The following is a 16843-nucleotide window of genomic DNA, read 5'->3' as shown; positions in this document are numbered from 1 at the left end:
GTATAGTGCACTAAATCTTGCCAACTGATGTGCTTCAATTCTCTAAAAGATTGGGTGTGCATTTTCTTGAAATGATATAGTTTAAAAGTGAAGGGTTAAAACAAAATTGAAATGCTAATTCTTCAATTATAAAAGTTGTTCAAAAATCATTTCAGTTAACAATACTCATTTTATTTAAATGTCTATACATGTATAACTTAATGGTAAAAGTGTTTTTATAACCTTTTATTCTTTAAAGAAATGGTAGACAGATTTAGATTTCACTTGAAATAAAACAAAATTTTGAAATCTTATGACTTACATAATATCAATGATTAGTATAGAAGGCGAAACATTTCAGCGTGTGCACTCTTGTTTTAGAAATATAAAAGATTTTTGGCTTTAGTAAATGTATAGTGCACTAAATCTTGCCAACTGATGTGCTTCAATTCTCTAAAAGATTGGGTGTGCATTTTCTTGAAATGATATAGTTTAAAAGTGAAGGGTTAAAACAAAATTGAAATGCTAATTCTTCAATTATAAAAGTTGTTCAAAAATCATTTCAGTTAACAATACTCATTTTATTTAAATGTCTATACATGTATAACTTAATGGTAAAAGTGTTTTTATAACCTTTTATTCTTTAAAGAAATGGTAGACAGATTTAGATTTCACTTGAAATAAAACAAAATTTTGAAATCTTATGACTTACATAATATCAATGATTAGTATAGAAGGCGAAACATTTCAGCGTGTGCACTCTTGTTTTAGAAATATAAAAGATTTTTGGCTTTAGTAAATGTATAGTGCACTAAATCTTGCCAACTGATGTGCTTCAATTCTCTAAAAGATTGGGTGTGCATTTTCTTGAAATGATATAGTTTAAAAGTGAAGGGTTAAAACAAAATTGAAATGCTAATTCTTCAATTATAAAAGTTGTTCAAAAATCATTTCAGTTAACAATACTCATTTTATTTAAATGTCTATACATGTATAACTTAATGGTAAAAGTGTTTTTATAACCTTTTATTCTTTAAAGAAATGGTAGACAGATTTAGATTTCACTTGAAATAAAACAAAATTTTGAAATCTTATGACTTACATAATATCAATGATTAGTATAGAAGGCGAAACATTTCAGCGTGTGCACTCTTGTTTTAGAAATATAAAAGATTTTTGGCTTTAGTAAATGTATAGTGCACTAAATCTTGCCAACTGATGTGCTTCAATTCTCTAAAAGATTGGGTGTGCATTTTCTTGAAATGATATAGTTTAAAAGTGAAGGGTTAAAACAAAATTGAAATGCTAATTCTTCAATTATAAAAGTTGTTCAAAAATCATTTCAGTTAACAATACTCATTTTATTTAAATGTCTATACATGTATAACTTAATGGTAAAAGTGTTTTTATAACCTTTTATTCTTTAAAGAAATGGTAGACAGATTTAGATTTCACTTGAAATAAAACAAAATTTTGAAATCTTATGACTTACATAATATCAATGATTAGTATAGAAGGCGAAACATTTCAGCGTGTGCACTCTTGTTTTAGAAATATAAAAGATTTTTGGCTTTAGTAAATGTATAGTGCACTAAATCTTGCCAACTGATGTGCTTCAATTCTCTAAAAGATTGGGTGTGCATTTTCTTGAAATGATATAGTTTAAAAGTGAAGGGTTAAAACAAAATTGAAATGCTAATTCTTCAATTATAAAAGTTGTTCAAAAATCATTTCAGTTAACAATACTCATTTTATTTAAATGTCTATACATGTATAACTTAATGGTAAAAGTGTTTTTATAACCTTTTATTCTTTAAAGAAATGGTAGACAGATTTAGATTTCACTTGAAATAAAACAAAATTTTGAAATCTTATGACTTACATAATATCAATGATTAGTATAGAAGGCGAAACATTTCAGCGTGTGCACTCTTGTTTTAGAAATATAAAAGATTTTTGGCTTTAGTAAATGTATAGTGCACTAAATCTTGCCAACTGATGTGCTTCAATTCTCTAAAAGATTGGGTGTGCATTTTCTTGAAATGATATAGTTTAAAAGTGAAGGGTTAAAACAAAATTGAAATGCTAATTCTTCAATTATAAAAGTTGTTCAAAAATCATTTCAGTTAACAATACTCATTTTATTTAAATGTCTATACATGTATAACTTAATGGTAAAAGTGTTTTTATAACCTTTTATTCTTTAAAGAAATGGTAGACAGATTTAGATTTCACTTGAAATAAAACAAAATTTTGAAATCTTATGACTTACATAATATCAATGATTAGTATAGAAGGCGAAACATTTCAGCGTGTGCACTCTTGTTTTAGAAATATAAAAGATTTTTGGCTTTAGTAAATGTATAGTGCACTAAATCTTGCCAACTGATGTGCTTCAATTCTCTAAAAGATTGGGTGTGCATTTTCTTGAAATGATATAGTTTAAAAGTGAAGGGTTAAAACAAAATTGAAATGCTAATTCTTCAATTATAAAAGTTGTTCAAAAATCATTTCAGTTAACAATACTCATTTTATTTAAATGTCTATACATGTATAACTTAATGGTAAAAGTGTTTTTATAACCTTTTATTCTTTAAAGAAATGGTAGACAGATTTAGATTTCACTTGAAATAAAACAAAATTTTGAAATCTTATGACTTACATAATATCAATGATTAGTATAGAAGGCGAAACATTTCAGCGTGTGCACTCTTGTTTTAGAAATATAAAAGATTTTTGGCTTTAGTAAATGTATAGTGCACTAAATCTTGCCAACTGATGTGCTTCAATTCTCTAAAAGATTGGGTGTGCATTTTCTTGAAATGATATAGTTTAAAAGTGAAGGGTTAAAACAAAATTGAAATGCTAATTCTTCAATTATAAAAGTTGTTCAAAAATCATTTCAGTTAACAATACTCATTTTATTTAAATGTCTATACATGTATAACTTAATGGTAAAAGTGTTTTTATAACCTTTTATTCTTTAAAGAAATGGTAGACAGATTTAGATTTCACTTGAAATAAAACAAAATTTTGAAATCTTATGACTTACATAATATCAATGATTAGTATAGAAGGCGAAACATTTCAGCGTGTGCACTCTTGTTTTAGAAATATAAAAGATTTTTGGCTTTAGTAAATGTATAGTGCACTAAATCTTGCCAACTGATGTGCTTCAATTCTCTAAAAGATTGGGTGTGCATTTTCTTGAAATGATATAGTTTAAAAGTGAAGGGTTAAAACAAAATTGAAATGCTAATTCTTCAATTATAAAAGTTGTTCAAAAATCATTTCAGTTAACAATACTCATTTTATTTAAATGTCTATACATGTATAACTTAATGGTAAAAGTGTTTTTATAACCTTTTATTCTTTAAAGAAATGGTAGACAGATTTAGATTTCACTTGAAATAAAACAAAATTTTGAAATCTTATGACTTACATAATATCAATGATTAGTATAGAAGGCGAAACATTTCAGCGTGTGCACTCTTGTTTTAGAAATATAAAAGATTTTTGGCTTTAGTAAATGTATAGTGCACTAAATCTTGCCAACTGATGTGCTTCAATTCTCTAAAAGATTGGGTGTGCATTTTCTTGAAATGATATAGTTTAAAAGTGAAGGGTTAAAACAAAATTGAAATGCTAATTCTTCAATTATAAAAGTTGTTCAAAAATCATTTCAGTTAACAATACTCATTTTATTTAAATGTCTATACATGTATAACTTAATGGTAAAAGTGTTTTTATAACCTTTTATTCTTTAAAGAAATGGTAGACAGATTTAGATTTCACTTGAAATAAAACAAAATTTTGAAATCTTATGACTTACATAATATCAATGATTAGTATAGAAGGCGAAACATTTCAGCGTGTGCACTCTTGTTTTAGAAATATAAAAGATTTTTGGCTTTAGTAAATGTATAGTGCACTAAATCTTGCCAACTGATGTGCTTCAATTCTCTAAAAGATTGGGTGTGCATTTTCTTGAAATGATATAGTTTAAAAGTGAAGGGTTAAAACAAAATTGAAATGCTAATTCTTCAATTATAAAAGTTGTTCAAAAATCATTTCAGTTAACAATACTCATTTTATTTAAATGTCTATACATGTATAACTTAATGGTAAAAGTGTTTTTATAACCTTTTATTCTTTAAAGAAATGGTAGACAGATTTAGATTTCACTTGAAATAAAACAAAATTTTGAAATCTTATGACTTACATAATATCAATGATTAGTATAGAAGGCGAAACATTTCAGCGTGTGCACTCTTGTTTTAGAAATATAAAAGATTTTTGGCTTTAGTAAATGTATAGTGCACTAAATCTTGCCAACTGATGTGCTTCAATTCTCTAAAAGATTGGGTGTGCATTTTCTTGAAATGATATAGTTTAAAAGTGAAGGGTTAAAACAAAATTGAAATGCTAATTCTTCAATTATAAAAGTTGTTCAAAAATCATTTCAGTTAACAATACTCATTTTATTTAAATGTCTATACATGTATAACTTAATGGTAAAAGTGTTTTTATAACCTTTTATTCTTTAAAGAAATGGTAGACAGATTTAGATTTCACTTGAAATAAAACAAAATTTTGAAATCTTATGACTTACATAATATCAATGATTAGTATAGAAGGCGAAACATTTCAGCGTGTGCACTCTTGTTTTAGAAATATAAAAGATTTTTGGCTTTAGTAAATGTATAGTGCACTAAATCTTGCCAACTGATGTGCTTCAATTCTCTAAAAGATTGGGTGTGCATTTTCTTGAAATGATATAGTTTAAAAGTGAAGGGTTAAAACAAAATTGAAATGCTAATTCTTCAATTATAAAAGTTGTTCAAAAATCATTTCAGTTAACAATACTCATTTTATTTAAATGTCTATACATGTATAACTTAATGGTAAAAGTGTTTTTATAACCTTTTATTCTTTAAAGAAATGGTAGACAGATTTAGATTTCACTTGAAATAAAACAAAATTTTGAAATCTTATGACTTACATAATATCAATGATTAGTATAGAAGGCGAAACATTTCAGCGTGTGCACTCTTGTTTTAGAAATATAAAAGATTTTTGGCTTTAGTAAATGTATAGTGCACTAAATCTTGCCAACTGATGTGCTTCAATTCTCTAAAAGATTGGGTGTGCATTTTCTTGAAATGATATAGTTTAAAAGTGAAGGGTTAAAACAAAATTGAAATGCTAATTCTTCAATTATAAAAGTTGTTCAAAAATCATTTCAGTTAACAATACTCATTTTATTTAAATGTCTATACATGTATAACTTAATGGTAAAAGTGTTTTTATAACCTTTTATTCTTTAAAGAAATGGTAGACAGATTTAGATTTCACTTGAAATAAAACAAAATTTTGAAATCTTATGACTTACATAATATCAATGATTAGTATAGAAGGCGAAACATTTCAGCGTGTGCACTCTTGTTTTAGAAATATAAAAGATTTTTGGCTTTAGTAAATGTATAGTGCACTAAATCTTGCCAACTGATGTGCTTCAATTCTCTAAAAGATTGGGTGTGCATTTTCTTGAAATGATATAGTTTAAAAGTGAAGGGTTAAAACAAAATTGAAATGCTAATTCTTCAATTATAAAAGTTGTTCAAAAATCATTTCAGTTAACAATACTCATTTTATTTAAATGTCTATACATGTATAACTTAATGGTAAAAGTGTTTTTATAACCTTTTATTCTTTAAAGAAATGGTAGACAGATTTAGATTTCACTTGAAATAAAACAAAATTTTGAAATCTTATGACTTACATAATATCAATGATTAGTATAGAAGGCGAAACATTTCAGCGTGTGCACTCTTGTTTTAGAAATATAAAAGATTTTTGGCTTTAGTAAATGTATAGTGCACTAAATCTTGCCAACTGATGTGCTTCAATTCTCTAAAAGATTGGGTGTGCATTTTCTTGAAATGATATAGTTTAAAAGTGAAGGGTTAAAACAAAATTGAAATGCTAATTCTTCAATTATAAAAGTTGTTCAAAAATCATTTCAGTTAACAATACTCATTTTATTTAAATGTCTATACATGTATAACTTAATGGTAAAAGTGTTTTTATAACCTTTTATTCTTTAAAGAAATGGTAGACAGATTTAGATTTCACTTGAAATAAAACAAAATTTTGAAATCTTATGACTTACATAATATCAATGATTAGTATAGAAGGCGAAACATTTCAGCGTGTGCACTCTTGTTTTAGAAATATAAAAGATTTTTGGCTTTAGTAAATGTATAGTGCACTAAATCTTGCCAACTGATGTGCTTCAATTCTCTAAAAGATTGGGTGTGCATTTTCTTGAAATGATATAGTTTAAAAGTGAAGGGTTAAAACAAAATTGAAATGCTAATTCTTCAATTATAAAAGTTGTTCAAAAATCATTTCAGTTAACAATACTCATTTTATTTAAATGTCTATACATGTATAACTTAATGGTAAAAGTGTTTTTATAACCTTTTATTCTTTAAAGAAATGGTAGACAGATTTAGATTTCACTTGAAATAAAACAAAATTTTGAAATCTTATGACTTACATAATATCAATGATTAGTATAGAAGGCGAAACATTTCAGCGTGTGCACTCTTGTTTTAGAAATATAAAAGATTTTTGGCTTTAGTAAATGTATAGTGCACTAAATCTTGCCAACTGATGTGCTTCAATTCTCTAAAAGATTGGGTGTGCATTTTCTTGAAATGATATAGTTTAAAAGTGAAGGGTTAAAACAAAATTGAAATGCTAATTCTTCAATTATAAAAGTTGTTCAAAAATCATTTCAGTTAACAATACTCATTTTATTTAAATGTCTATACATGTATAACTTAATGGTAAAAGTGTTTTTATAACCTTTTATTCTTTAAAGAAATGGTAGACAGATTTAGATTTCACTTGAAATAAAACAAAATTTTGAAATCTTATGACCTACAGAATGACATGGTATCAGTAACACATGATTTCTATTCCAATCTTTATTAAACCTACATTAATTTCAGATACCAGTATATGCTTTCACGTGAATACAAATGGAATATTTATTAACCTTTATTTAATTAATTTCAGATACCAGTATATGCATTCACGTGAATACAAATGGAATATTTATTAACCTTTATTTAATTGATTTCAGATACCAGTATATGCTTTCACGTGAATACAATTGGAACGTTAAAAACAAATTATCCCGAGGATATGAAGAGACTTATTTCTTTGTCTTCAGAGATGATGGTGTATACTATAACGAACTGGAAACCAGGTAATGAATACACTGTTTTATAGACTTGAAATTCATTGCAAATTGTTGATGTGACATGTTCATTGTCAGATCTGATGGCAATATTTTAAAGTGTTTATGGGTTAGATTCTTGTTTTATTGGCACATACCTTACACTTCCTTTTATTGATTCTTGTTGATGAAAAATCTGTTTTCTAATTTGTGTGTGCCCAAGATAAATGCCCATTTTTACAGATGTTGACTTAATGTGGATTCCTTATTATTCTTTGGGTATTAACTTTCCTAGATTTCATGAGTATTGGTAAACCCATTATTCAAGTGCTTAATGTTAGGACTGTAGAATTTGTATTATCTTTCAGAAGGTTTTCAGTTATCGTGGTTTGACTAGAAACGAAAGACAACAAAATAATGAATCATATTGTGATAATGTAATATTTCCTTTCCCATGTTAAAAGTACAATAGCACTTGCAATAGACTCTCCTGATTCAAGTCAGATCCGTCAATAGAGTGTATACATTGATACAAGCAGCATCTATTTCACCATTGCATTGAGAAGCATCAGCCATATCATCATGCTAGACTTTTAATAGATAATTTCTATTTCTACTCCTTATCAAAAGTGGATTATGTTGACAATTATCAATTACATTTTCCACAGTACACACTTTTAGCTGATTTCTGAGTTTACTGTGGATTCATTATTATTTATTGGATAACAATTTTCGTGGATTTCGTGGGTACAAAGGAACCACGAAGTTAAATGTTCAATGAATGACATATTTTATATAGGCTTGTACACAGACTTCTGCAAAACCACAACATTTAATATCCATGAATATGCAAGGTTTCCTCAATCCTCGAAAATTGGTACCCACAAAAAAAAAATGAATCCACAGTATTTAGTGTAGAAGAATCCTCAGGGTCATTGCCAAGCTGCTCCTCTTGTGGGGTACCTTGTACCATTCATTATAGAATATAAAAGAAGAATTCAAATTGGAAAAGGGTTTATGCCAATACAAATTTGGAGTCAGGACTTTAAAATGGATTGGTACTCTGTGTTGACAGAGTATGGTTCATGTAGCACAAATTACAATACACAAAAAGGAAATACAAAAGGACTTTGAATTTTAAAGTTTAGTTTAGCAAGAAATTTTTTCAGGTTTTGGTTTAGATAGTTTTCACTGTATATAGGTTTTCAAATTACAAATCGCAGTAGGTTTTCAAATTACAAATCGCAGTATTATTATTTACAACCCTTGCATTTGAGTGTTTAACCCCATTTTCCTGTCTTTTTCAGAGTGCGGTTAAGTAAAAGAAGAAAAGCAGGAGGAGCAGAAGTACCAAAATCAAGACTTGTTGTTAAACACAGAGATCTGAATACTAAAGAAATACAAGCTCAGGTAAAAAAAAAACACTATTTTATGAGGTTTTCAGTTCAGAGAATATCTGAGGTACAAATGAAATTCAGTACTGAACATTGTATTATTTTTCGTTTATTAGCTCAACTGGCCCGAAGGGACGAGTGAGCTTTTCTCATCACTTGGCGTCCGTCGTCGTCTGTCGTCCATTGTCGTTAACTTTTACAAAAATCTTCTCCTCTGAAACTTCTGGGCCAAATGTAACCATACTTGGCCACAATCATCATAGGGGTATCTAGTTTTAAAAATGTGTCCAGTGACCTGGCCAACCAACCAAGATGGTCGCAATGGCTAAAAATAGAACATAGGGGTAAAATGCAGTTTTTGGCTTATAACTCAAAAACCAAAGCATTTAGAGCAAATCTGACATGGGGTAAAATAATTTATCAGGTCAAGATCTATTTGCCCTTAAATTTTCAGATGAATCGGACAACCCGTTGTTAGGTTGCTGCCCCTGAATTGGTAATTTTGGGCCAACCAACCAAGATGGTCACCATGGCTAAAAATAGAACATGGGGGTAAAATACAGTTTTTGGCTTATAACTCAAAATCCAAAGCATTTAGAGCAAACCTGACATGGGGTAAAATTATTTATCAGGTCAAGATCTATCTGCCCTGAAATTTTCAGATGAATCGGACAACCCGTTGTTAGGTTGCTGCCCCTGAATTGGTAATTTTGAGGAAATTTTGCTGTTTTTCGTTATTATCTTGAATATCATTATAGATAGAGATAAACTGTAAACAGCAATAATGTTCAGCAAAATGCAGTTTTTGGCTTATAACTAAAAAAAAACCAAAGCATTTAGAGCAAATCTGACAGGAAGTGAAATTGTGTATCAGGTCAAGATCTATCTGCCCTGGAATTTTCAGATGAATCAGATAACAGGTTGTTAGGTTGCTGCCCCTGAATTGGTAATTTTAAGGAAATTTTGCTGTTTTTTTGTTATTATCTTGAATATTATTATAGATAGAGATAAACTGTAAACAGCAATAATGTACAGCAAAGTAAGACCTAAAAATAAGTCAACATGACCAAAATGGTCAATTGACCCCCTAAGGAGTTGTTGCCCTACATAGTTAATTTTTAACAATTTTCATAAAATTTGTATATTTTCACTAACATTTTCCACTGAAACTACTGGACCAAGTTCATTATAGATAGAGATAATTGTGAGCAGCAAGAATGTTAAGTAAAGTAAGATCTACAAACACATCACCATCACCAAAACAATGCAAAACACAATTTTGTCATGAATCCATCTGTGTCCTTTGTTTAATATTCACATAGACCAAGGTGAGCGACACAGGCTTTTAAGCGCCTCTAGTTTGTAAACTTAAACTCCAATATATAAATTCATATGTGATGCATATTGATAAATAATGTCTTAGTGATAATATGAATAAAAAGAAATCTGCATTTTGACAATACTTATTGTTTTAGGACACCCGACTGATGATGTTAGAGCCTCCACAGGAGGAGGAAGAAGAAGAAGAGCAATGTAAGATTATATATAAATTAAAGAAGCACTTTTTATACGACCGCAAAAATTGAAAAAATTTTGGTCGTATATTGGTATCACGTTGTAGTCGTCGTCTGAATACTTTTATTTTTTGCACTCTAACTTTAGTAAAAGTGAATAGAAATCTATGAAATTTTAACACAAGGTTTATGACCACAAAAGGAAGGTTGGGATTGATTTTGGGAGTTTTAGTCCCAACATTTTAGGACTTAGGGGCCAAAAAGGGCCCAAATAAGCATTTTCTTCGTTTTCGCACTATAACTTTAGTTTAAGTAAATAGAAATCTATGAAATTTTGACACAAGGTTTATGACCACAAAAGAAAGGTTGGGATTGATTTTGGGAGTTTTGGTTCCAACAGTTTACAAATTAGGGGCCAAAAAAGGGCCCAAATAAGCATTATTCTTGATTTTCACACAATCACTTTAGTATAAGTAAATAGAAATCAATGATATTTAAACACAAGGTTTATGACCACAAAAGAAAGGTTGGGATTGATTTTGGGAGTTCAGGTCCCAACAGTTTAGGAATTAGGGGCCAAAAAAAGCATTTTTCTTGGTTTTCGCACCATAACTTTAGTATAAGTAAATAGAAATCTATGAAATTTAAACACAAGGTTTATGACCATAAAAGGAAGGTTGGGATTGATTTTGGGAGTTTTGGTCCCAACAGTATAGGAATTAGGGGCCCAAAGGGTCCCAAAATTGAACTTCGTTTGATTTCATCAAAAATTGAATAATTGGGGTTCTTTGATATGCCGAATCTAACTGTGTATGTAGATTCTTAATTTTTGGTCCTGTTTTCAAATTGGTCTACATTAAGGTCCAAAGGGTTCAAAATTAAACTAAGTTTGATTTTAACAAAAATTGAATCATTGGGGTTCTTTAATATGCTGAATCTAAAAATGTATTTAGATTTTTATACGACCGCAAATTTTGAAAAAATTTTCGTCGTATATTGCTATCACGTTGGCGTCTGCGTCGTCGTCGTCGTCGTCCGGCGTCCGAATACTTTTAGTTTTCGCACTCTAACTTTAGTAAAAGTGAATGGAAATCTATGAAATTTTAACACAAGGTTTATGACCACAAAAGGAAGGTTGGTATTGATTTTGGGAGTTTTGGTCCCAACATTTTAGGAATTAGGGGCCAAAAAGGGCCCAAATAAGCATTTTCTTGGTTTTCGCACTATAACTTTAGTTTAAGTTAATAGAAATCTATGAAATTTTGACACAAGGTTTATGACCACAAAAGAACGGTAGGGATTGATTTTGGGAGTTTTGGTCTCAACAGTTTAGGAATTAGGGGCCAAAAAAGGGCCCAAATAAGCATTATTCTTGGTTTTCGCACAATAACATTAGTTTAAGTAAATAGAAATCAATGAAATTTAAACACAATGTTAATGACTACAAAAGGAAGATTGGTATTGATTTTGGGAGTTTAGGTCCCAACAGTTTAGGAATTAGGGGCCAAAAAGGGACCCAAATAAGCATTTTTCTTGGTTTTCGCACCATAACGTTAGTATAAGTAAATAAAATTCTATGAAATTTAAACACAAGGTTTATGACCATAAAAGAAAGGTTGGGTTTGATTTTGGGAGTTTTGGTCCCAACATAATAAGGGGCCCAAAGGGTCCAAAATTAAACTTTTGTTTGATTTCATCAAAATTGAATAATTGGGGTTCTTTGATATGCTGAATCTAACTGTCATGACTGTGTATGTAGATTCTTAACTTTTGGTCCCGTTTTCAAATTGGTCTACATTAAGGTCCAAAGGGTCCAAAATTAAACTTAGTTTGATTTTGACAAAAAATGAATCAGTTAGGTTCTTTGATATGCTGAATCTAAAAATGTACTTAGATTCTTGATTATTGGCCCAGTTTTCAAGTTGGTCCAAATCGGGGTCCAAAATTAAACTTTGTTTGATTTCATCAAAAATTGAATAAATGGGGTTCTTTGATATTCCAAATCTAACTGTGTATGTAGATTCTTCATTTTTGGTCCTGTTTTCAAATTGGTCTACACTAAAGTCCAAAGGGTCCAAAATTAAACTTTAGTCTGATTTTAACAAAAATTGAAATCTTGAAGTTCTTTGATATGCTGAATCCAAAAATGTACTTAGATTTTTTATTATGGGCCCAGTTTTCAAGTTGGTCCAAATCAGGATCTAAAATTATTATATTAAGTATTGTGTAATAGCAAGTCTTTTCAATTGCACAGTATTGCGCAATGGCAAGAAATATCTAATTGCACAATATTGTGAAATATCAAATTTTTTTTTAATTAGAGTTATCTTTCTTTGTCCAGAATAGTAAGCAAGAAATATCTAATTGCAAAATATTGTGCAATAGCAAGATTTTTTTTTAATTGGAGTTATCTTTCTTTGTCCAGAATCAACTTAAATCTTTGTTATATACAATATACAATGTATATTCACTTTTTACTACCAACTGATAAATTAAAATAATCTTTACCATTCAGTGATAACAAGCAGTTTTTTTACATCTTAATATTTTATGATGTATTTAAATGAGTAGTTATTGTTGCAAACTCCATTAGAAATTTTAATTGAGATTAGTTTTGGAATAAGGGAAAGGGGGATGTGATTAAAAAAATTGGGTTCAATTTTTCTCATTTGAAATTTCATAAATAAAAAAGAAAATTTCTTCAAACATTTTTTTGAGAGGATTAATATTCAACAGCATAGTGAATTGCTCTAAGAGAAACAAAAATTTTAAGTTCATTAGAACACATTCATTCTGTGTCAGAAACCTATGCTGTGTCAACTATTTAATCACAATCCAAATTTAGAGCTGAATCCAGCTTGAATGTTGTGTCCATACTTGCCCTAACCGTTCAGGGTTCAACCTCTGCGGTCGTATAAAGCTACGCCCTGCGGAGCATCTGGTTGATTATTGGCCCAGTTTTCAAGTTATCCAAATTGGGGTCCAAAATTAAACTTTGTTTGATTTCATTAAAAATTGAATAATTGGGGTTCTTTGAATTGCCAAATCTAACTTTGTATGTAGATTCTTAATCTTTGGTCCCCTTTTCAAATTGGTCTACATTAAAGTCCAAAGGGTCCAAAATTAAACTAAGTTTGATTTTAACAAAAATTGAATTCTTGGGCTTTTTTGATATGCTGAATCTAAACATGTACATTTTTTGTACTTAGGTTTTTGATTATGGGCCCAGTTTTCAAGTTGGTTCAAATCAGGATCCAAAATTATTATATTAAGTATTGTGCAATAGCAAGAAATTTTGAATTGCACAGTATTCAGCAATAGCAAGAAATCTTCAATTGCACAGTATTGTGCAATAGCAAGAAATTTTCAATTGCACAGTATTGCGCAATAGCAAGAAATCTTCAATTGCACAGTATTGTGCAATAGCAAATATTTTCAATTGCACAGTATTGCGCAATAGCCAGAAATATCTAATTGCACAATATTGTGCAATAGCAAGAAATTTTCAATTGATTTGAGTTATCTTTCTTTGTCCAGAATAGTAGTTGAATCAACTTAAATCATTGATTTATACAATATACAATGTATATTCACTTTTACTACCAACTGATAAATTAAAACAATCTTTATCATTCAGTGATAACAAGCACTTTATTTTACATTTTAATATTTTATGATGTATTTAAATGAGTAGTTATTGTTGCAAACTCCATTAGAAATTTGAATTGAGATCAGTTTTGGAAAAAGGGAAAGGGGGATGTGAAAAAAAAAATTTTAAGTTCATTACACCACATTCATTCTGTGTCAGAAACCTATGCTGTGTCAACTATTTAATCACAATCCAAATTTAGAGCTGAATCCAGCTTGAATGTTGTGTCCTTACTTGCCCCAACCGTTCAGGGTTCAACCTCTGCGGTCGTATAAAGCTACACCCTGTGGAGCATCTGGTTTTGTAGTTTAAATGAGACTTTGTTTCACTGATATTTCCATATACAATATTAGGTCAATGTGATTAAAATATCAACCTTTGTTGTATGAGGCTATAAAATAGGGAAAGAACAAGGTTTATCAAGCCCTTCAATAGTTTTTGTCCTGAATGTAAAACAGTTGATATTTTTCTATCATTGACCAAAACTGCTTAAAATTAGTTCAATTAAGTTTACGTAAATGTTGACACAAAAATAAATCTTTACTATCCTTAAATGAACTGCAGATTGTGAAGAAAGTGACTTGATATGAAATTGACATTTCATGAAATATCCCAAAGAGAAAAACTGCATTTTATATAACATTGATAGTGATGTCACATTCATTCACCACATTGAATTTTGAAGTCATTAAACTTTTCTGTCACTATTTGTTTATTAGATAACACTGAAGTCTGACTAGTGTCAATGATACATCATTTAAATTTTCTTCCACATACTTTTTTCTGATGTGGTGATTATTTTAGTTATTTAGAACAAAAAGTTATTGATCAATTTTATTATTAAATTTTGATATGAGCAGCAGCCTTATTCCAAACATAGTTTCTTTAAAGTTTTTTTTTCATAGATACAGTTGCATCATGTATCTTTTTTTTTTAGAAAATATAATTGTAATTTTGAGTCAACATGTCAAATATGACATTCTTGTAACTTCATTTATATGGTCATAATGAGGTCATAATTGATAATTTTGTCTTGAAATGACCAGATTTAAAAATTCATTAGTTTGATGAAGATGATTTATAGAAATTTAAGAATCATTAAAGATTTTTATGGCAAATTTTTTCTTGGTTTTAGAAAAAGTAATGCATCTGTTCCAGACCATATGAGTATTTGGACCGTACGCGTACGGTCCAGCTGATCATACGTTTTGGGATCATATGGGTTAAATTTAAACAAATATTTATCAAAATCTTTATTTTTAGTTATACAAATTGTTATTATTACAAAATAGATGGCCCATAATAAAGTTAAATATTTGCTTAATTGTATATCCGTGAATTCTATTTTGTTACTCTGGCCGAAGGTGACACTTGTTTCTAATAAGAACGTCGTATTTTTTACATTTACATGTTTTGTTAATGCGTGTTCCTTTGCGTATGCATTTCTTTTGTAAAGTTCATAAATATTCTAAAACAATTGTCCTCCCACATTATGTTTACTTCCGATAACTTCAATTTCAATGAGCATACTGAGCTGCAATTAATGAATTACCGGCCTGCAAAATACAGGAGATTAACAGATTAAATAAGCGAGATCTTTTTAAATAGTTAAAATATTAAGTTTTTATGTCAAATGCTGTTGAACTTTTTATATTAATTGGAGATATAAGTCATGTTGATCTGTTATATACATTTGTATCTAATAAGCTTGACCAACTTCTTAATATCAGTCAGACCGTACGCGTACGGTCCGATCGTATGCGTATTTTAAAAAAGTACGCATACGGTCCAGACCGTACGCGTACGGTCCAAATACTCATACGGTCTGCAACACATCCATTTAATTTTGTTTTCTCTTATAGTTGGCAGTGAGGCAGAAGGAAGTGTCAAATCAGGTGGAAGTAAACGCAGTAGGAGTAGGAGTAGAAGTAGAAGTCGTAGCGGCAGTCGTAGTAGGTCATCTAGCAGGAGTCGTAGCCGTAGCAGAAGCAGGACTCCATCACATAGCGGAAGTGAAAAGGGAAGTGGAAGTGAAAGTGAGGCTGAAAGTGAACATGCAAAGAAAGATGAGGAAGAAATCTTTGGATCTGCTAGTTCTGATGAGGATTAAACTTTTATTCTATAAAATGATGTATAAAAAACTGTGACTTGAATCAAGTTGAATAATGCACTACCAGAAAATAGTTCTGTTATTATACCAATTACAGCAGACAATATTATTTGGTGGATTTAACCAGCATTTTTTCAATCAGTTAGATTATTTCATATTGTAAGTTCAAGTATTTTTTCTGAAAATACTTTAATGAATTTTTAATGGTATAAAAGTTCACAGTTAACTTTTGATTTTTAAGGTAAATGAAATCTGATTCTGGAAATCATTTTCAGAAATCATGAAACACATTGTCAAATCATTGTCATTTGTAAAACATTATTTTGCAGCCATTTCAGTTCACCTTTGTATATTCTTGTCATTGTGAAATTTCATTGCAAAAATAAATTTTAAACCTGTATACTCCATTTGAATGTTATTTAAAGTTGTAATCATGTTTATTTGTTAAAATGAATAAGTACAGAATTTTCTTAATTTATTCTGATGGGGAATTCTTTCATTTTAACTGGATGTCAGAAAATTGCATGACGAAGGATTGATTGTTGTTAGATTAATGTTCAATGACAAATATATTTGGCAAGAGTTTTGCTGCCAGTCAGAAGAAGACCAAAAGTGACAACATTTCCATTTCCAAGTCACTGTTTGGATATCTTAAGAATGAAATTACCAAACTAGATTTTAATAGTTTTCAGGGTACATGTTCAAAATTTATAAAGTATACTGTGGAAAATAAATTTTGAATAAAAAAAGTACTTTGGTGCAATATTTCTTAATTCTGAATGACCATGTTAATATATATAGTTAATTATTACATGTACCATTTTTGTTTTGCCTGTCATGAAAGTAGCAGAAAACAAGAAATAGGGATTGTTTTCTAGCGACAGCTGAGGAGTAAGTGTCAACAATTGATAAGTTTTCTGCTATATGTTAGGTTAATAGGAACTACTT

At 29.4% G+C, this 16843-nt stretch overlaps 1 protein-coding gene across 1 annotated transcript in view; it reads left to right on the top strand.

The window, feature by feature from the left end:
• Positions 1-16295, top strand: part of LOC139517627 (RNA polymerase II-associated factor 1 homolog) — a 40609-nt gene extending 24314 nt beyond the window's left edge. The window contains exons 10-13 of the mRNA XM_071308871.1: positions 7133-7258; positions 8536-8638; positions 10098-10155; positions 15648-16295. Coding sequence (XP_071164972.1) covers positions 7133-7258; positions 8536-8638; positions 10098-10155; positions 15648-15895 — 535 coding nt within the window. The 3' untranslated portion in view covers positions 15896-16295. The remainder of the gene's footprint in view (positions 1-7132; positions 7259-8535; positions 8639-10097; positions 10156-15647) is intronic.
• The last annotated feature ends 548 nt before the right edge of the window (positions 16296-16843 follow it).

Source organism: Mytilus edulis, chromosome 3, assembly GCF_963676685.1.
Source record: "Mytilus edulis chromosome 3, xbMytEdul2.2, whole genome shotgun sequence".
In the NCBI taxonomy this organism is placed as follows: Eukaryota; Metazoa; Mollusca; class Bivalvia; order Mytilida; family Mytilidae; genus Mytilus; species Mytilus edulis.
This window is presented reverse-complemented; position numbering and strand designations above follow the sequence as displayed.